Raw genomic sequence first — 21840 nt, 5'->3', positions numbered from 1 at the left:
GCAGCAGATGCAGTTTTACAATGCATCCGCTGCCCATTCTGCAGTTCGGGGAGGAGGGGGCAGAGTTTCGGCCGCGCATGCGCCGTCAAAAATGGCGGACGCGACGCACAAAAAAAGTTACATGGAGCATTTTTTGTGCCGACGGTCCGCCAAAACACGACGCATCCGTCGCACGACGGATGCGACATGTGGCAATCCGTCGCAATGCGTCGCTAATGCAAGTCTATGGAGAAAAAATGCATCCTGCGGGCAACTTTGCAGGATGCGTTTTTTCTCCAAAACAACGCAATGTGACGTGAGTCACACAACGCTAGTGTGACAGTAGCCTCAGACAAGCTCAAACTGAGTAGAATACAGACCTTAGAGATCTCAGAGTGGTACACACATATTTTCTGAGCAATTACAGGCTTATTAGTATTGGAACTCGCAGTGGATTTATTCAACACAAATACAATCTATTAAGAAATTTGGTCGAAGGCAGAAAATTTTTATTTTTAATCTCAAATGCAAACCCATGAAGTAATCTGATGAGGCCTGATGGTATGTAAGTATCAGAGAGCTGAATTTGAGCATGGTGGCTCAGTGGTTAACATTAGCACTGTTGATTTGGGGTCCTACATTCAAATACCACCAAGGACAACATCTGCAAGGAGTTTATATGCTCTTCCCATGTTTGCGTGGGTTTCCTCCGGGTTCTCCGGTTTCCTCTCACTCTCTAAAGACATACTGATAGGGATTGTGGATTGTGAGCCCAATGGGGACAGCGATGATAATGTCTGTAAAGTGCTGTGGAATATGATAGCGCTATAAAAGCAATGAATAATAAATAAAATAGGTGCATGAAATGGAGAAAATCAACAGTGCTTCTTTTCAGAAACAGCTCCACCATGGCTCTTGTGACAGTGGGGGATGTCACTAAATACCAGACAGAGTTCACTGGCAAAAGTCGTGGTGTTTCTGGGAGAAAGCAGCCACAACTTCCTTATTTTCCAGCTTCAATAAATTAACACTTCTTGGTATTAGGATATGCTATAATACTACTGTGCATTTACTTTATGCTGCAATTATTTTGTGACCTTACTGTCTTGACTTTTCATGAACTCTGCTGCCGACTCTGTGACAGTCTGCCTAACAGTTATGTAGGATTTTAGGATTATTGTCCCTTCGATAGACACCGGTACGACCACCGAGGCAGATGTCTACATAAGTGTCACGCCAAGCTTTTCCCGGTAAGCTGGACTTGCATAAATTGGCTTAACATGCACGTCTCTGGTTGTGACACATGGATATTTTATTCTTTATTGCTTTGGAGGAAGGAAAACAATTTCACTTCTCCTCAGATGACCAGATTTCTTCATGCTGCTGCCGCATGGACTGTAAGTCCTGTCTATTTCTGCTTTATTGCTTTTCTGCTCTAAATTCAAGCTCGGAATAACGGCGATTACATTGTACATTATTAGTTACATCCCGGCTGTGTCTCCGGCTCAAGATGCTCAGGCACAGAGGAGGTGGCGATCTGCAGGCTCTGCAGCAGAATGCTACAGGTTTTAATCACCAGCAGATAATCCAGCATAAATATCCATATTGCCTGCATTGTGGGTCATTAAACGGCCATTTTATTGACCATTGAATATTGCAAGTCTAAGACCACCAAAACCATAATTTGTATACTCTGCTTGTCATTTAACAGAAAAGGACAGTTAGGAAGAGCACTTGACTCTGATTCATCAACGTGTTTACACCAGAATTTTGGCATAAAACACTTATGAAAGTTGTAATTTTTTTCGTGCAATGTGAAGTTGTGCTAAAAAATTGCAATTTGGGGGTGTTTTCACACCACTTTCGGCCAGTTCTTCCAAAATGTGGGAACCTGGGGAGGGGACATAACCTGGTGTCATCAAACATGGCAGAAACATTAATCCAGAAAAGTCCTGATTGGTTAAGATTTCTGGTGAGGTGCCTGGAGGAGCACACCACTGAAAAGATATGCCAAATTCAGAAAGTGGTGTGCGCTTCCTCATTAATCTAAGTCCTGCATGCCCTTCATTAAAACTGGTCTATGAAACCCCGGTGTTAGTGAATGAGGGCCTATGTGTTTGCTGGTACTGTTAACCAAACTACATTGTTAAACATATAAATGGAACTGACCTTCAAAACTAGAAGAACTTACAGGCTTTCTTTAAGTGTCGGCAGGGAAAGCAGAAATCACTGGTTTTCCCTATGAATAGGCGGTAGGAGTGGGCCTATAGACAGAGCTCATGGACAAGAAGAGCATAATATTCTGCCTAAATGTCCTTTTTAGTTGGATGCTAAACATACTATGATAATTTTCTAAACTTTGGTTCTGGTGGTAATCATTTGGTGAAAACTGTTAACAGGCACTAAAGGGGTTGTCTCGAGTTTGAAAGTATTTTAAATCAGTAAAATCAGTAGAGGAACAATCAGAGAAAAAGTATAGCAGAAACACGTCAACATTTCTACATTTTTCACCCACTCCAAGTTTTGGCTTACAAATACTCATGTAAAATACTGACCAAATACTGAACATGTGAACATAGCCCAACACAGCGCTTGTAAGCACTGCACTCTTTACCTAGGAGACTGGCCACTGCTAATAGACAGTAATTTAGGCAATGAGCAATCAACCATAAAAATGAAAATCCCTACAGTTGTGAAAATAACAATTATTTTTAATAGGAAGGAAATTGCAAAGATACTTGTTTTGCCAATTTAGAACTTAAGAATAACCCTTTAAGTTAACTCTTCATAGTCATTTAAATATGACCCTTAATGGGAGTTGTACATGCCCCAATGATATGTTTGATTATATTTATTTTTTCCTTCATTTGTTCCTTCAGTTTTCCTTCCTTTCTTCATTACTTCCTTGCTCCCCTCCTTCCTTCCTCCAGTCTTCCTTCCTTTCTTCTTTGTTTCCTTTTTCCCCTCCTTCCTCCCTTCATTCCTTCCTTCAGTCTTTATTTGTTTATTCTTTACTTCCTCCCCTCCTTTCTTCTTGTTTTTCTTCCTTTCTTCCTTTCTTCCTTCCTTCGTCCAGTCTGCCTTCCTTTCTTCTTTACCTCCTTCCTCCCCTCCTTCCATCTTCTCTTTCCTCTTTCCTAACGTCAGTCTACCTTCCTTTCTTCTTTACTTTCTCACTTTTTCCTCCCTTCTTTCTTCCTTCTTCTATTTCATCCTTACTGTCTTCCTTCCTCCTGTCTGCCTTCCTTTCTTCTTTACTTTCTCACTTTTTTCCTCCCTTCTTTCTTCCTTCTTCTATTTCTTCCTTTCTGTCTTCCTTCCTCCAGTCTGCCTTCCTTTCTTCTTTACTTCTGTCCACCTTACTTTATTCCTTCAGTCTTTATTTATTTATTCTTTACTTCCTACTCTCCTTTCTTCTTCTTTTTCTTCCTTTCTTCCTTCGTCCAGTCTGCCTTCCTTTCTTGTTTACCTCCTTCCTCCACTCCTTCCATCTTCTCTTTCTTTTTTCCTAACGTCAGGCTACCTTCCTTTCTTCTTTACTTTCTCACTTTCTTCCTCCCTTCTTCTATTTCTTCCTTTCTTCCTTCCTTCTCCAGTCTGCCTTCCTTTCTTCATTACTTTCCCACTTTCTTACTCCCTCCTTCCATCCTTCTTCTATTTCTTCCTTTCTTCCTTCCTTCTCCAGTCTGCCTTCCTTTCTTCTTTACTTCCTTCCTTTCTCCCTTTCTTCCTCCCCCCACCAGTCTTCCTCTGTAGTTGGCAGATGGGTTTACATGTGTTATTTTTACCTCTCATTTTGCCAAATTTTTCTTTCACTGTTGTTATCTTTTTTTGTTTTTGAAAAATAATGGACAGACCCATGACAAAAAGGTGGTAACATCAGCACATGGGATCCCACCCTAAGCAGTCCTAGTATTTACAATGAGGAAAAGTGAAAGAATACATTATGTCTAACAGATATTTTCTCAGTTGGTCACTTATTGGTCAAAATACACTCCAGCAGTCACCCTTGTGGTCCAAACTGATAATGGAAGTTATGATATCCTGCACATCGATCCCCTGATCGCTGCAGACACTTATTGGCCTCAGCACTCAAGCAGTGCATAATTGGTTGCAATGGTGTGGAAACTGATATCAGTACGGTTTCACTTCCGGTTCTGGTGAGGACCACTAAAGCAGTAGAGCACCTTTGGTGGGATGTGTAAGCTGTAAGTAATGCTTATATATGTTTTTTCTAAAAATAAGAAAAAGAAGCGCACATAGAGTAATACCTTCAGGTATCGCAATCACCTGGACCCCCACAAAACAGACTCACCTGGTCTGGTTGTGATAGGTCACAACTCCCTTGGATAAGCACGTATGGTCGCAGCAGGCTCCCAGCAAACAGTATGGATCCACATGGAAAAAGATAGAACCGGAGGATAGAAGCCGCGCAGACCACAATAAAGGTAGCAGAGTTACACACACACTCTGTTTATTAGCCTACGCGTTTCGTGGCAAACAGGCCACTTCATCAGGGCATCAAGATTCATCAGTAAAACCAGGTATATATACCCACAAATACAATAAAAAAAACACAAAACATGTATAAGCCCCACCCTCTTACGACATCACTTCTGGTGGGAACGCCCACTTTAGATCAAAAATTTGTAAATACACCCATAATATTGGATACAAAACATTAAAATACATTGAAACACAATGATCGATCTTTAAAACCATATATATTCATCAATAAATAATAAAAACAAATGTAAACATTTCTGGTATCCAGATAAACCAGGATTAGAACTTACGCTGGAAGAAACCTAAAAACTATCCTCCAGAGATTAAACCTCCGTCTTATACCACTAAACCACCAAGTGGTCTTAGGTGAGGGCAACTATTTATCTTGATTCACCAATTTAACCCATTCAAAACACTTAAAATATCATATATTGACCCATAGCAAAGAAAACCAAGGGCCAATATGAGATAACTAACACTACATAGCGTGTCTGTAGTGTACTTCAATATCAATAGGATTATTGGAACAAGAATCACATGAAGTAAAAAAAGTAAGGGGGAGGGTAAATTCCCATATACTCAATTTCAACGGTTCATTCAGGAATTGAACCCATTTGATCTAGAGGTCTACAAACACTGCAAAGAAATAAGCAGTACCCTAGACCAGTCAGCCACCTGGATTCATGGAAAATGGGGGCCACTATAGTCAATAGTCTCTCGCCACATCGTCACACGGAGGAACTCCAACCATCAAAAAAATCCATCACAGAGGAATGTCAATGTGATGAAAATTCATGATATTAGTTATTGGTTTCTAGAAGAGGTCACTTACCTCATTCAATCCACCAGGGCTTAAAGTGCCCAACTTAAATATCCAATATGTTTCTTTTTTAGCCAGGATCTCCAATCTCCTAGGTGTATTCACAGGTACATGGTCAATGGGGGTAACAGATAATTTAACGTTACCATGATGAACTATGGTACAATGTCGCGACAATCCATGTTTAGAAAAACCTCTAAGGATATTAAACCTATGGGAGTTGACACGTTTGTGAAGAGGTTGGGAAGTCCTTCCTACGTACTGTTTACCACAGTTGCACTGAATTAAATAGATTACATAATCTGTCTGGCACGTCATTCTAGAATTGATATTAAAAGCCTTCCCTTTCTTTACAAACGACATGAAACTGTCAACATTGTTATTAATAGATCTACAACATTTACACCCACGTCCATTACATCGGTAAGACCCATTACGGCCGATCCATTCATTACCTACTAAAGTGCATCCAGAGGTGGAAATCTTTACTACACTGGGTGCCAAGACGTTTTTGATGGTGGGGGCCCTTTTAAATGTTACTGTTGGTTTCCTAGGAACCACCTTTTTAAGTATAGGATCATTTAAGATCACACTCCAATGTTTTTCTAATATATTCCGTATTTGTACATTTTGTGACGAAAAAGTAGTGATAAAATTTGTTTCAAAAAGGTTTTTCTTAGCGCCCTTTTTTTTGTCAAGATGTATAAGCTCATTTTGGGAACAACCCTTAACAGAGTTATAAGCCTTTTTGACAAGCTTCACAGGATATTCTTTTTCTTGAAATCTCTCCCTCAGAATTTTACTTTGTTCCCTGAATGCTGCATCAGAAGTACAGTTTTTTCTAATCCTATAATACTGGTTCCTTGGGATGTTTCTAAGCCATGGTCTGTGATGGTTACTATCATAATGAACATACCCATTGGCATCCACATTTTTAAAATGGTTTAGTGGTATAAGACGGAGGTTTAATCTCTGGAGGATAGTTTTTAGGTTTCTTCCAGCGTAAGTTCTAATCCTGGTTTATCTGGATACCAGAAATGTTTACATTTGGTTTTATTATTTATTGATGAATATATATGGTTTTAAAGATCGATCATTGTGTTTCAATGTATTTTAATGTTTTGTATCCAATATTATGGGTGTATTTACAAATTTTTGATCTAAAGTGGGCGTTCCCACCAGAAGTGATGTCGTAAGAGGGTGGGGCTTATACATGTTTTGTGTTTTTTTGATTGTATTTGTGGGTATATATACCTGGTTTTACTGATGAATCTTGATGCCTGATGAAGTGGCCTGTTTGCCACGAAACGCGTAGGCTAATAAACAGAGTGTGTGTGTAACTCTGCTACCTTTATTGTGGTCTGCGCGGCTTCTATCCTCCGGTTCTATCTTTTTCCATGTGGATCTATATATATTTTTTAAAATATATTAATTGTTTAATGTAATTTAATTGGCGTCTTGATCAGATTAGGCAAGGGTTGTTCAATTGTGGAAACCCTTTTTTCATATTTTAGAGCATATGGAAATCTGAAATGGTGCTCATCCACTTGTGGATCTTCTCTAGCTAGAAAGGTTATAGGGACTGCTAATGACTAAACAGTGGTCCTGGTTCGTTTTTCCCTCCACTACTGGGTGATTTACGCTCGAATTGGACCATGGTTGGTGAATAAAGTAGTGGAGAATTGGTTCAAGGGTGAAGTCAAGAGCAGTGTTGTGATTTTGCTTTTTGGCTCCCTCTAGTGGTTACTAGTGATTTGACTCTGGGTATGTCAGTCATCCCTTGTATGCTCACCTGGGCCGTTAGTTCAGGGGTGTTGCTATATAAGCTCCCTGGACCTTCAGTTCAATGCCTGGCAACGTTGTAATCAGAGCTAATCTGTTGTGCTCTTGTCTACTGATCCTGGTTCCTGCTAGATTAAGCTAAGTCTGCTTTCTTGCTTTTTGCTATTTGTTTTTGTTTGCATTTTTGTCCAGCTTGTACATAATCTGTATCCTAACCTTGCTGGAAGCTCTAGGGAGGCTGGAGTTCTCCCCCCGGGCCGTTAGACGGTTCGGGGGTTCTTGAATTTCCAGTGTGGAATTTTGATAGGGTTTTTGTTGACCATATAAGTTATCTTACTACATTCTGCTATTAGTAAGTGGGCCTCTCTTTGCTAAACCTAGTTCATCTCTGTGTTTGTCATTTCCTCTTACCTCACCGTTATTATTTGTGGGGGGCTTGTATCCAACTTTTGGGGTCTATTATCTGGAGGCAAGAGAGGTCTTTGTTTTCCTCTTCTAGGGGTAGTTAGTCCTCCGGCTGGCGCGAGACATCTAGCGACCAACGTAGGCATGTTCCCCGGCTACTTCTAGTGTTGGCGTTAGGAGTAGATACAGTGGGGCAAAAAAGTATTTAGTCAGTCAGCAATAGTGCAAGTTCCACCACTTAAAAAGATGAGAGGCGTCTGTAATTTACATCATAGGTAGACCTCAACTATGGGAGACAAACTGAGAAAAAAAAATCCAGAAAATCACATTGTCTGTTTTTTTATCATTTTATTTGCATATTATGGTGGAAAATAAGTATTTGGTCAGAAACAAACAATCAAGATTTCTGGCTCTCACAGACCTGTAACTTCTTCTTTAAGAGTCTCCTCTTTCCTCCACTCATTACCTGTAGTAATGGCACCTGTTTAAACTTGTTATCAGTATAAAAAGACACCTGTGCACACCCTCAAACAGTCTGACCCCAAACTCCACTATGGTGAAGACCAAAGAGCTGTCAAAGGACACCAGAAACAAAATTGTAGCCCTGCACGAGGCTGGGAAGACTGAATCTGCAATAGCCAACCAGCTTGGAGTGAAGAAATCAACAGTGGGAGCAATAATTAGAAAATGGAAGACATTCAAGACCACTGATAATCTCCCTCGATCTGGGGCTCCACACAAAATCCCACCCCGTGGGGTCAGAATGATCACAAGAACGGTGAGCAAAAATCCCAGAACCACGCGGGGGGACCTAGTGAATGAACTGCAGAGAGCTGGGACCAATGTAACAAGGCCTACCATAAGTAACACACTACGCCACCATGGACTCAGATCCTGCAGTGCCAGACGTGTCCCACTGCTTAAGCCAGTACATGTCCGGGCCCGTCTGAAGTTTGCTAGAGAGCATTTGGATGATCCAGAGGAGTTTTGGCAGAATGTCCTATGGTCTGATGAAACCAAACTGGAACTGTTTGGTAGAAACACAACTTGTCGTGTTTGGAGGAAAAAGAATACTGAGTTGCATCCATCAAACACCATACCTACTGTAAAGCATGGTGGTGGAAACATCATGTTTTGGGGCTGTTTCTCTGCAAAGGGGCCAGGACGACTGATCCGGGTACATGAAAGAATGAATGGGGCCATGTATCGTGAGATTTTGAGTGCAAACCTCCTTCCATCAGCAAGGGCATTGAAGATGAAACGTGGCTGGGTCTTTCAACATGACAATGATCCAAAGCACACCGCCAGGGCAACGAAGGAGTGGCTTCGTAAGAAGCATTTCAAGGTCCTGGAGTGGCCTAGCCAGTCTCCAGATCTCAACCCTATAGAAAACCTTTGGAGGGAGTTGAAAGTCCGTGTTGCCAAGCGAAAAGCCAAAAACATCACTGCTCTAGAGGAGATCTGCATGGAGGAATGGGCCAACATACAAACAACAGTGTGTGGCAACCTTGTGAAGACTTACAGAAAACGTTTGACCTCTGTCATTGCCAACAAAGGATATATTACAAAGTATTGAGATTAAATTTTGTTTCTGACCAAATACTTATTTTCCACCATAATATGCAAATAAAATGATAAAAAAACAGACAATGTGATTTTCTGGATTTTTTTTTTCTCAGTTTGTCTCCCATAGTTGAGGTCTACCTATGATGTAAATTACAGACGCCTCTCATCTTTTTAAGTGGTGGAACTTGCACTATTGCTGACTGACTAAATACTTTTTTGCCCCACTGTATATGGTCAACCCAGTTACCACTGCCCTATGAGCTGGATTTTTGTACTTCGCAGACTTACTTGTTCCTCTGAGACCCTCGCCATTGGGGTCCTAACAGTTTGCCAGGCCAGTATTAAATGTTAAATGCATTGCAGAAGCGGGATTATAAGAAAGAAAATTCTGAGGTTTTTTTTTTCTTTTTCTAATTTTTTTTTTCTTTTCCCCTTTACCTCTGAGTGGCTTGTGTTTGCTGCAGACATGAATGTCCAGACCTTGATTACAGGTGTGGACCAGCTTACTGCTCGTGTGCAGGGCATACAAGATTATGTTATCAGAAATCCTATGTCAGAACCTAAGATACCGATTCCTGAACTGTTTTCCGGAGACCGATTTAAATTTAGAAATTTCAGGAATAATTGTAAATTGTTTTTGTCCCTGAGACCCTGTTCATCTGGAGACTCCGCTCAGCAAGTGAAAATTGTTATTTCTTTTTTACGGGGCGACCCTCAGGATTGGGCCTTCTCGCTGGCGCCAGGAGATCCGACATTGGCTGATATTGATGCGTTTTTTCTGGCGCTCGGTTTGCTTTATGAGGAACCCAATCTTGAGATTCAGGCAGAAAAAGCCTTGCTGGCTATGTCTCAGGGCCAGGACGAGGCTGAAGTGTATTGCCAAAAATTTCAGAAATGGTCCGTGCTGACCCAGTGGAACGAGTGTGCATTGGCTGCAAATTTCAGAAATGGCCTTTCTGAAGCCATTAAGAATGTGATGGTGGGTTTTCCCATTCCCACAGGTCTGAATGATTCCATGGCCCTGGCAATTCAAATCGACTGGCGGTTGCGGGAGCGCAAAACCGCAAATTCCCTCATGGTGTTGTCTGAACAGGCACCTGATTTAATGCAATGTGATAGAATCCTGACTAGAAATGAGCGGAAAATTCATAGACGCCAGAATGGCTTGTGTTACTACTGTGGTGATTCTACACATGTTATCTCAGCATGCTCTAAACGTCTTACTAGGGTTGTTAGTCCTGTCGCCATTGGTAATTTGCAACCTAAATTTATTCTATCTGTAACTTTGATTTGCTCACTGTCATCGTATCCTGTCATGGCGTTTGTAGACTCAGGTGCTGCCCTGAGTCTGATGGATCTGTCATTTGCCAAGCGCTGCGGTTTTGTTCTGGAGCCACTAGAAAATCCTATCCCTCTTAGGGGTATTGATGCTACGCCTTTGGCAAAAAATAAACCGCAGTTTTGGACACAGGTTACCATGTGCATGACTCCCGAATATCGGGAGGTGATACGTTTTCTTGTTCTGCATAAGATGCATGATTTGGTTGTTTTGGGTTTGCCATGGTTACAGACCCATAATCCAGTCTTGGACTGGAAGGCAATGTCGGTGTCAAGTTGGGGCTGCCATGGAATTCATGGAGATTCCCTGCCCTTGTCTATTGCTTCTTATACGCCTTCGGAAGTTCCGGCGTATTTGTCTGATTATCAGGATGTCTTCAGCGAGTCTAAGTCCAGTGCACTGCCTCCTCATAGGGAATGTGACTGTGCAATAGATTTGATTCCTGGCAGTAAGTTTCCTAAGGGGAGACTGTTTAATTTGTCGGTACCTGAACATACCGCGATGCGTTCATATATCAAGGAGTCTCTTGAGAAGGGGCATATCCGTCCTTCTTCTTCCCCTCTTGGTGCGGGATTCTTTTTTGTGGCCAAAAAGGACGGATCTTTGAGGCCTTGTATTGACTATCGGCTTTTAAACAAGATCACTGTCAAATTTCAGTATCCTTTGCCGCTGTTGTCAGACTTGTTTGCCCGGATTAAAGGTGCCAAGTGGTTCACCAAGATAGACCTTCGTGGTGCGTACAACCTTGTGCGCATTAAGCAAGGCGATGAATGGAAAACCGCATTCAATACGCCCGAAGGTCATTTTGAGTACTTGGTGATGCCATTTGGGCTCTCTAATGCACCTTCAGTTTTTCAGTCCTTCATGCATGACATTTTCCGGAAGTATCTGGATAAATTTTTGATTGTTTATCTGGATGATATTCTGGTTTTTTCTGATGATTGGGACTCGCATGTGGAGCAGGTCAGGATGGTTTTTAAGATTTTGCGTGAAAATTCTTTGTTTGTTAAAGGCTTAAAGTGTCTCTTTGGTGTACAGAGGGTTCCCTTTTTGGGGTTCATTTTTTCCCCTTCTGCTGTGGAGATGGACCCAGTCAAGGTCCGAGCTATTCATGATTGGACTCAACCCTCGTCAGTTAAGAGTCTTCAGAAGTTCTTGGGTTTTGCTAACTTCTACCGTCGTTTTATCGCAAATTTTTCTAGCGTTGTTAAACCATTGACGGATATGACCAAGAAAGGCTCTGATGTAGCTAACTGGGCTCCTGCTGCCGTGGAGGCTTTCCAGGAGTTGAAACGCCGGTTTACTTCGGCGCCTGTTTTGTGCCAACCTGACATCTCATTTCCCTTTCAGGTGGAGGTGGATGCTTCGGAGATTGGGGCAGGGGCCGTTTTGTCGCAGAGAGGCCCTGGTTGCTCTACTATGAGACCTTGTGCCTTTTTCTCCAGGAAGTTTTCGCCGGCAGAGCGAAATTATGATGTGGGCAATCGGGAGTTGTTGGCCATGAAGTGGGCATTTGAGGAGTGGCGTCATTTGCTCGAGGGTGCTAAGCATCGTGTGGTGGTCTTGACTGATCACAAAAATCTGATGTATCTCGAGTCTGCTAAACGCCTGAATCCTAGACAGGCCCGCTGGTCATTGTTTTTCTCCCGTTTTGACTTTGTGGTCTCGTATTTACCAGGTTCTAAGAATGTGAAGGCCGATGCTCTGTCTAGGAGCTTTGTGCCTGATGCTCCTGGAGTCGCTGAACCTGTGGGTATTCTTAAGGAAGGAGTTATCTTGTCAGCTATTTCTCCTGATCTGCGGCGTGTGTTGCAGAGATTTCAGGCTGGTAGGCCTGACTCTTGTCCATCTGACAGATTGTTTGTGCCTGCTAAATGGACCAGCAGAGTCATTTCCGAGGTTCATTCCTCAGTGTTGGCAGGGCACCCGGGAATTTTTGGCATCAGAGATCTGGTGGCCAGGTCCTTTTGGTGGCCTTCCTTGTCAAGGGATGTGCGGTCATTTGTGCAGTCCTGTGGAACTTGTGCTCGAGCTAAGCCTTGCTGTTCTCGTGCCAGCGGGTTGCTCTTGCCCTTGCCTGTCCCGAAGAGACCTTGGACACACATCTCTATGGATTTCATTTCTGATCTTCCGGTGTCGCAGGGCATGTCTGTCATCTGGGTGATATGTGATCGTTTCTCCAAGATGGTCCATTTGGTTCCTTTACCTAAGCTGCCCTCCTCTTCTGATCTGGTTCCTGTGTTCTTCCAGAACGTGGTTCGTTTGCACGGCATTCCTGAGAATATTGTGTCTGACAGAGGATCCCAGTTTGTTTCCAGGTTCTGGCGATCCTTTTGTGGTAGGATGGGCATTGATTTGTCGTTTTCGTCCGCTTTTCATCCCCAGGCTAACGGACAAACGGAGCGAACTAATCAGACTCTGGAGGCTTATTTGAGGTGTTTTGTCTCTTCTGATCAGGATGATTGGGTGACCTTCTTGCCGTTGGCTGAATTTGCCCTTAATAATCAGGCTAGTTCCGCCACCTTGGTTTCGCCATTTTTCTGCAACTCTGGTTTCCATCCTCGTTTTTCCTCGGGACATGTGGAGCCTTCTGACTGTCCTGGGGTGGATTCTGTGGTGGATAGGTTGCAGCGGATCTGGACTCATGTGGTGGACAACTTGAAGTTGTCACAGGAGAAGGCTCAGCGTTTTGCCAACCGCCGCCGCGGTGTGGGCCCCCGACTTCGCGTTGGGGATTTGGTATGGCTGTCTTCTCGATTTGTTCCTATGAAGGTCTCCTCTCCCAAATTTAAGCCTCGCTTCATTGGTCCTTACAAGATATTGGAAATCCTTAATCCTGTATCCTTTCGCCTGTATCTTCCGGTGTTGTTTGCCATTCACAACGTATTTCATAGGTCCTTGTTGCGGCGGTACGTTGTGCCTGTGGTCCCTTCTGCGGAGCCTCCTGCTCCGGTGTTGGTTGAGGGCGAGTTGGAGTACGTGGTGGAGAAGATCTTAGATTCTCGTCTCTCCAGGCGGAGGCTTCAGTACCTGGTCAAGTGGAAGGGCTATGGTCAGGAGGATAATTCCTGGGTGGTCGCCTCTGATGTGCATGCGGCCGATTTGGTTCGTGCCTTTCACGCCGCTCATCCTGATCGCCCTGGTGGTCTTGGTGAGGGTTCGGTGACCCCTCACTAAGGGGGGGGTACTGTTGTCATTTTGCTTTTTGGCTCCCTCTAGTGGTTACTAGTGATTTGACTCTGGGTATGTCAGTCATCCCTTGTATGCTCACCTGGGCCGTTAGTTCAGGGGTGTTGCTATATAAGCTCCCTGGACCTTCAGTTCAATGCCTGGCAACGTTGTAATCAGAGCTAATCTGTTGTGCTCTTGTCTACTGATCCTGGTTCCTGCTAGATTAAGCTAAGTCTGCTTTCTTGCTTTTTGCTATTTGTTTTTGTTTGCATTTTTGTCCAGCTTGTACATAATCTGTATCCTAACCTTGCTGGAAGCTCTAGGGAGGCTGGAGTTCTCCCCCCGGGCCGTTAGACGGTTCGGGGGTTCTTGAATTTCCAGTGTGGAATTTTGATAGGGTTTTTGTTGACCATATAAGTTATCTTACTACATTCTGCTATTAGTAAGTGGGCCTCTCTTTGCTAAACCTAGTTCATCTCTGTGTTTGTCATTTCCTCTTACCTCACCGTTATTATTTGTGGGGGGCTTGTATCCAACTTTTGGGGTCTATTATCTGGAGGCAAGAGAGGTCTTTGTTTTCCTCTTCTAGGGGTAGTTAGTCCTCCAGCTGGCGCGAGACATCTAGCGACCAACGTAGGCATGTTCCCCGGCTACTTCTAGTGTTGGCGTTAGGAGTAGATATATGGTCAACCCAGTTACCACTGCCCTATGAGCTGGATTTTTGTACTTCGCAGACTTACTTGTTCCTCTGAGACCCTCGCCATTGGGGTCATAACAGAGCAGTAAGTGAGAACCTATGACACAACCTTCTAGGTAGCAAAACCTGGTGCCAAGATGCAAACTATTAAAATCTTGTCAGATTATTAGCAATTCCTACTTATGTTAGCCGGCCAAAGTGCTAGACGTCTGGACCATTCTAGAGATTACTGCCTGTAAGCACAATTAATCCTATATGAAATGCAGAGATGTTTTTAATCCAAGGGCTAAAAAGAAGAAAAAAATGTCCTGAGGAGAAAATTTCAATTTCCGTGCATGTTTCCTGACTCTTTCCATCTCTAAAATGGCATGAAACAGTGCGCCAGAGCATTTTAAGGATTTAACTTCTGCTTAAAGGGATTACCTGCTGCATTAAGGAGTTTGCACTGCTGAGCCAAGGTTAAGTAAATGCAATGCCAAGAATCACTTTAGCAACAGTTTAGTCCTTTCCGGTGACTTGTCTCTCTGGCTCTGACTTGTTGAACACAAGATCTTTATCAGAAATACAGATTCATTTTAATCGTCTGGGATCCTATAAATGCTACTCTCGACAGATGACAATAATCCCTTAAGACTAAATTATACTGCCTGGTTGGCTGTACACCAGCGGTCTTCAGGCTGTGATTCTCCCACTGTTTAAAAAAGAAGGTTGCTGGCATGTCTAAAAAAAAATAGAATTGCAAAATCTGGAAAGGTAGGAGACCTCGGCTAGGTGGTGTCACATACAAGATCTGCATTATTCTAGTAAAAGACCAAATGTTCCATACTGGATGCGGTTGAAAACTTGTAACCAGGATTTACAATTTAGTGAATATCAAAGAAATGTAATTAAAAATTGGGCTGACCAAAAAATAGTGCCCAAGGAATCATGGCCAGAGTCAACCGATGGGACGCACAGCAACTATCAAGTTAAGTATAGCACTGGATTCAGCTTGAGTAATGAGGCCTACAAAAAAGCTGGAGATGTAATATATTCTCATCAAATCCATTGTACTAACCCAGACTGTCTCTATCATCTCTGCTAAGAGGCCCATGAACATTATCTCCAGTGTGCAATCTAATTTCATATTGGGCACTATTACTGCTAAACTGGTAGGTATCAAGTGTCCTATTATCCTATTATTGACCCCACCAAAGGTTGATGCTGACTTGTCAGTAGAACACATGGTGAAATATGTGGTAATCCTCATCATGCATTTGATCTACCAAATTAGCTTCATTTAAAAAAAGTCTCGTTTTCTGCTACTCATCAGTTCCTAGAGGGATATCTCAAAGCAAATCTAGTCAATATGTAAAATATGGTATAAACTGTAGTCATACATTTATACTGTACATGTTGCCCTATCTAATGAACCATCAGTGATAAAATATGTCATCTTTCCATCGTAACCTATCCTTTTTACATATCTAGCACTACCTATGTCCCCAGGCTGTATCTGGTCTTTAAACTCACCCTAATTAAATTGAAATTTGCAAAAAAATACTGGGCCTACTGGCGAGAGTTGACAATTAGGTGGCCATGTTTTTCTTGTCTCGAACAATTCCACTAACAAAGACAACTTAGATTTGGGGTAGGAATATTTGGATATTTCATTCAAACGTGATGGGTTGCTGGAAGTAACTGAGAGCTGGGACTTTTGCATCCTCTCCCATTCCCATTGGACTAACTAGTCCATGGTGGTCTTGATTGGCGTGTTGGGTTTGAATCCAACTATGGCCAAAAAACTGTATGGTTTGCTATATGTCTCATTGGATGTCCAAGAAGTAGTTTCTAAGAATTAGGCCATATTGTATATAAGAATAGAATATTAGATTGAGAACTCAATGCAGACAATGACCAATATTAGTGATCACCAAAGGATGATGCAATTTGATTTTTGCTACCTTGGTCTGGCGTCCAGTCTAGTCCTTTGTGCTACTTTGTCTTTGATCTTTTGGCTCTTTGCTAGTCTGTCAGTACTAGTGACTAAGCCTCATAGAACACCATGCCATTGCGAGTCCTGGCACCAGAGGCATCCAGGATACCAGTTACAGAAGTTAAGACCAGCTACCAAAGAGAATGGCCTGTCTGCAGGAACAAGGCAGCATGAATCAAATTACTCATTATGGTCACCATATAATTCTGTGTACCTATGATTGGAGTTGTAACCTTGAGTATAAGCCATATATACTGATCAATCACCCCCATATCCATTACAATTTGCAAATGAGCCTTTTCACATTTTAATTCACTTATGTAACCTTCCCCCTTGACTTATTAATTTAACACTATTTCTGTCTTTTATTTTCCAGTTAAGAGTTTTCATAAACTTTTCTATTCTTCTAGTAGATTCCTGAGCACCATGTAACACGGGCTGAAGTAGTAAATGTCCTAGAAAATTCCCATCATCCACGACAATTATGTACAATGTATAAAACTACAGCTACTATACAAAAAAACAATAGAGGACCTAGCGTAAAAGTTTACCAGAGGATACAATGCATTCTTTATCCATTGACTTGAGCTTTATACTTTCAGTTACTTTTTATCACTGCGGATTTCTGTGAACTCTTTGATCTCGATCTAATGTTGCTTTAGTTAATACACCAGCTCTCTTTGTAATAGAGGAAATAATTTGCACATTATGGTCTTGTCGTGTTACAGAGAAAAAGAAAAGAACAGAAATAGCACATTATCAGAAGCTGAATGCTGAACGTTTTTATAAGCTATATGAAAAGTTTCAGATTTATAGGGTTGTCTCCTTTCTGAAAATCCTGGTTCTTGGGAGAAGTTTGCTATGAAAAAGACTATCCATATGTTACTCACCCTGTCCGGATACTTTGGTTAGTTTCCCGGGGTCTGATTTTGGCTGCTGTGCCGAAAAAACACATCAACAGCTTGGCAGCCAATCACTGAGCTCAGTACCTCTGACATCATATTGAAAGCATGGCAGCCAATCACTGAGCTCAGTGCCTCTGACATCAGCACTGCAGCCCATATCAGATACCGGGAGGAGTGATAGGGACTCAGTGATGGACCCAAGCAGATGAGTAAAGCACTGTTAGCTTTATTTTATAGCATCAATGCCCAGGGCCTAATATTTTTTGAAGGAGACATCCCCTTTAAAGTAAACTGGTATTTTGTAATGACTTTTTAATATATATATATATATATATATATATATATATATATATATATATATGTGTGTGAATTCCTCATAAAATAACCACTTGGAGCATATTTTCTTAGATCTTTATGATCTGACATTCCTCTTTTATTCGGCTTTGAGATTTTACCAGCTAAGTGTCAAAATTTCCCCTCCCCAAAGAGGTGTGTGTCTTATTGAGTTAGTATTTACTGGACTGTCTGAGAGTTTTCAGGGGCATACCGTCACAGCGGGAGATGCCTAGTTGTAAGTTTATTCATTAATCTATTCATGTTTTCTAACCAGTCAGTATGGAATATGCACATTAAAATTCAAAGTTATTAGAGATTTCGCCAAGAATTCAATGCCTAAGCACTCAATATACAGTGGGTAAGGAAAGTATTCAACCCCTTTAAATTTATCACTCTTTGTTTCACTGCAGCAGTTTGGTAAATTCAAAAAAGTTCATTTTTTTCACATTAATGTACACTCTGTGTTAGGGCTAGTGGAATGCACCAAATAATATAAAAGGAGATATGAGGTGCATTCGCAGTCTGGGGTCCACCGTACAGAGATGGAACCTGCTGCTGAGTAATGGTGGATGAACACTTGCTCACATGTGGGGGGTTAAACCTCACCCAGTGTGAATGGAAGCGGACTTTGTTGCTTCACAGAGTCACTTAAATGAAAGCTGTGCCCTGTTAATAGTCACAGGGTGCAGCTGGTGGATGCTGGTGGGATCCCTATGATTCACCCCCTCTATGCTGGTGATTGGACTCGCTCTGACCCTTGGTGGCTTTTGAGCCGCGCCTGAGGACACCCTGAGTCAGATGCTGAGTCCAAGTGGGAGTTCCCACTCTACACTGACCGGTTGTCAGGACTTATTAAAGATTTACCGCACAGAGTGCGTACAGCTCTGCTCTGGCGGACGCCACTAACCAACCTAACTAGGGCTAGGAAAGTGCATTGGTTGCGCACGGCTCCAGACTGGCGGTGGCTGCTAATTAATGAAGTAATTTGTGTCTAGTGCTGAATGGAACAATCTGGCGCTAGATAGCGCAATCACCCAATTACTTTCAACAACACTAGGGATGGGAATGATTAAGGAGCTTTCATCAGTTTCAGTCATACATCCACACACACACAATTTCAGTTCTATACTAGCGCATGGCCGAGCGGCCATGCAAGCCTTTTATAGATGTAGCCTTCCGGGACCTTCCTAGTGGTCCAATCAGAGCCACTACAGGACCTGATTATGAGACCTCTGACCTCCAATGAGAGGTCGTCCCACAGGCATGCTCAGTAGATGAAAAGCAGGACTTAGTCCCTGGAACATCTGCTCACTGCTGATCAATGCTGGTTACAAAGGCTGAACCTGGGGCAGCAGCTGTAACCAGCCGCACAGAATCAGCTTGAGCCAGATGCTGGGACCAACATTTCTGCTGAGCTGACTCAACTGTGGCTGGTGAAGAATGGGAGACTGCAGAGGACATGGTTCGAGATTCCCCCTGTGCAGCGGCGGGAACTCAACACCTAACACTCTGCACCCCATCTTGACTGAAAAAAAAACAGAAATGTAGAAATTTTTGCAAATCTATTAACAAAGAAAAACTGAAATATCACATGGTCATAAATATTCAGACCCTTTGCTCAGCATTGAGTAGAAAGCACCCTATTGAGCGAGTACAGTCATGTATCCTTTCAGGAATGATGCAACAAGTTTTTCACACCTGGATTTGGGGATCCTCTGCCATTCTTCCTTGCAGATCCTTTCCAGTTCCATCAGGTTGGATGGTGAATGTTGGTGGACCGCCATTTTCAGGTCTCTCCAGAGATGCTCAATTGGGTTTAGGTCAGGGCTCTGGCTGAGACAGTCAAGAATGGTCACAGAGTCGCTCTGAAGCCACTCCTTTGTTATGTTAGCTGTGTGCTTAAGGTCAGTGTCTTGTTGGAAGGTGAAGCTTTGGCCAAGACTGAGGTCCAGAGCACTCTGGAAGATGTTTTCCTCCAGCATATACAGTATCTGTACCATTCATGTTTCCTTCAATGGCAACCTGTTGTCCTGTCCCTCCAGCTGAAAAACTTCCCCATAGCATGATGCCGCCACCACCATGTTTCACTGTTGGGATTGTATTGAGCAGGTGATGAGGAGTATTTGGTTTTCTCCACATATACCACTTAGAATTATCACCAAAAATGTCTATCTTTGTTTCATTAGACTAGAGAATCTCATTTCTCATAGTCTGGGGTCTGGAGTAAGTCCTTCATGTGTTGGCTGCAATGAAACAAAGAATGAAAAATGTAAAGAGGTCTGAATATTCTCCGCACGCACTGGGGAAACAGCATACCATATTTTTCGTATTATAAGAAGCACTTTTTTAACCCAAATTTGGGGGGAAATGTGGGTGCATGTTATAACACTGATATACCTTATTGGTGTGCCGCTGCGGGTGTCCAAGTGGTAGTGCTGCGCTGTGTCCCCAGTGGCGGTGCGGTGCTGCACTGTGTCCCCGGTGCTGCAGGGGGCTCTGCCAACATTTTGTGAAAGGCCAGAGCCCCCAGCAGTCCATCCATATTTTCCTGTGTGCCAATGGACTCTGGAAAAATGGCTACTGGGAGGCGGCACATGCACAGATGGAGATCTCGGCACCGAGATCTCAGGAGATGAGATCTCAGAGCTGAGATCTCGGTGCTGAGATCTCCATCTGCGCTTGCGCTACCTCCCGGTGGCCATTTTCCCGAAGTCCACCGCTGCACAGGAAAACATGGAAGCACTGCTGGGGGCTCAGGTCTTTCACAAAATATCGGCAGAGCTGCAACTGCCACTTTGGACACAGTGCAGCACCACCATCTGGACACAGAGCAGCACTGCCACTGGGACACAGAGCAGCACCGCCACCGGGACACTCGCAGCGGCGTGCCGCATATCGGAACACCCCCTCATCCCAGCCTGCAGCAATGCTCCACTTTTGCCTCCTCTGACAGCGACCCTGTGACCTGGCTTCATCGCAGCCACCACCCCTGGTAAGCAATAAGAGTCATGGATTATAAGAAGCACCACCATTTTATTAAAAAAAGTTTTTTGCCTATTTTTCTCATGAAAATTAGGGGTGCGTCTTATAATCCGGAGCATCTTATAATCTGAAAAATACAGTATTTAGTCAACCACTAAATGTTCAAGTTCTCCCACTTAAAAAGATGAGAGAGACCTGTAATTGACATAATAGGCGGTGTGCTTGGGATCGTTATCATGCTGAAAGACCCATCCACATTTTATCTTCAATGCACTTGCTGATGGAAGGAGGTTTGCAATCAAAATCCCACAATACATGGCCCCATTCATTCTTTTATGTACAAGGATCAGTCATCCTGGTCCCTTTGCAGATAAACAGCCCCAAAGCATGATGCTGCCACCCCCATGCTTCACAGTAGGTATGGTGCTCTTTGGATGCAACTCAGCATTCTGTTTCCTCCAAACACAATGAGTTTTGGTTCTACCAAAACAGTTCTACTTTGGTTTCATCAGACCATATGACATTCTCCCAATACTCTTCTGGATAATCCAATTGCTCTCTAGTAAACTTCAGACGGGCCCAGACATGTACTGGCTTAAGCAGGGGGACACGTCAGGCACTGCAGGATCTGAATCCCTGATGGTGTAGTGTGTTACTTTTGGTAGCCTATCTTACGGTAGTCCCAGCTCTATGCAGGTCATTCACTAGGTCCCCCCGTGTGGTTCTGGGACTTTTGCTCATTGTTCTTGTGATCATTTTGACCCTATGAGGTGAGATCTTGCATGGAGCCCCAGATCGAGGGAGATTATCAGTGGTCTTGTATGTCTTCCATTTTCTTGTTATAGCTCCCACAGTTGATTTAATCACACCAACTTCCTTGTCTATTGCAGATTCAGTCTTCCCAGCCCGGTGCAGGGTTACAATTTTGTTTCTGGTGTCCTTCGACATCTCTCTGGTCTTCACCATAGTGGAGTTTGGAGTGTGACTGAGGTTGTGGACAGGTTCTTTTTATACTGATAACAAGTTCAAACTGGTGCCATTACTACAGGTAATGAGTGGAAGACAGAGGAGCCTCTTAAAGAAGAAGTTATAGGTCTGTGAAAGCCAGAAATCCTGCATGTTTTTAGGTGACCAAATACTTATTTTCCACCATAATATGCAAAATAAATCTTAGTAAATCAGACAAGGTGGTTTTCTGGATTTGTTTTCTCATTTTGACTCTCATAGTTGTGGTCTACCTATGATGTCAATTACAGGCCTCTCTCATGATTTTTAGTGGGAGAACTTGCACAATTGGTGGCTGACTAAATACTTTTTTTCCTCACTGTAAATATACACCTTTGCATCTAGGTATACACCTGTACACTTGAACATATA

The 21840-nt window shown here is 42.8% G+C and overlaps 1 protein-coding gene across 4 annotated transcripts in view; it reads left to right on the top strand.

The window, feature by feature from the left end:
* LOC143793370 (catenin alpha-2) overlaps positions 1–21840 on the top strand; it is a 1050189-nt gene that overhangs the window by 415461 nt on the left and 612888 nt on the right. The window contains exon 1 of one of the 4 annotated variants that reach the window (XM_077280279.1): positions 1258–1376. The exons of 2 other annotated variants lie outside the window; for them this stretch is intronic. In XM_077280279.1, coding sequence (XP_077136394.1) covers positions 1260–1376 — 117 coding nt within the window. In that variant the 5' untranslated portion in view covers positions 1258–1259. Of the gene's footprint in view, positions 1–1257; positions 1377–21840 lie in introns of those variants that run through there. One more of the 4 variants, XM_077280278.1, reaches the window with a different exon arrangement.

Source organism: Ranitomeya variabilis, chromosome 1 (assembly GCF_051348905.1).
Source record: "Ranitomeya variabilis isolate aRanVar5 chromosome 1, aRanVar5.hap1, whole genome shotgun sequence".
Lineage (NCBI taxonomy): Eukaryota > Metazoa > Chordata > Amphibia > Anura > Dendrobatidae > Ranitomeya > Ranitomeya variabilis.
The sequence above is the reverse complement of the archived record's forward strand: the minus strand, read 5'-3'. Positions and strand labels throughout refer to the sequence as shown.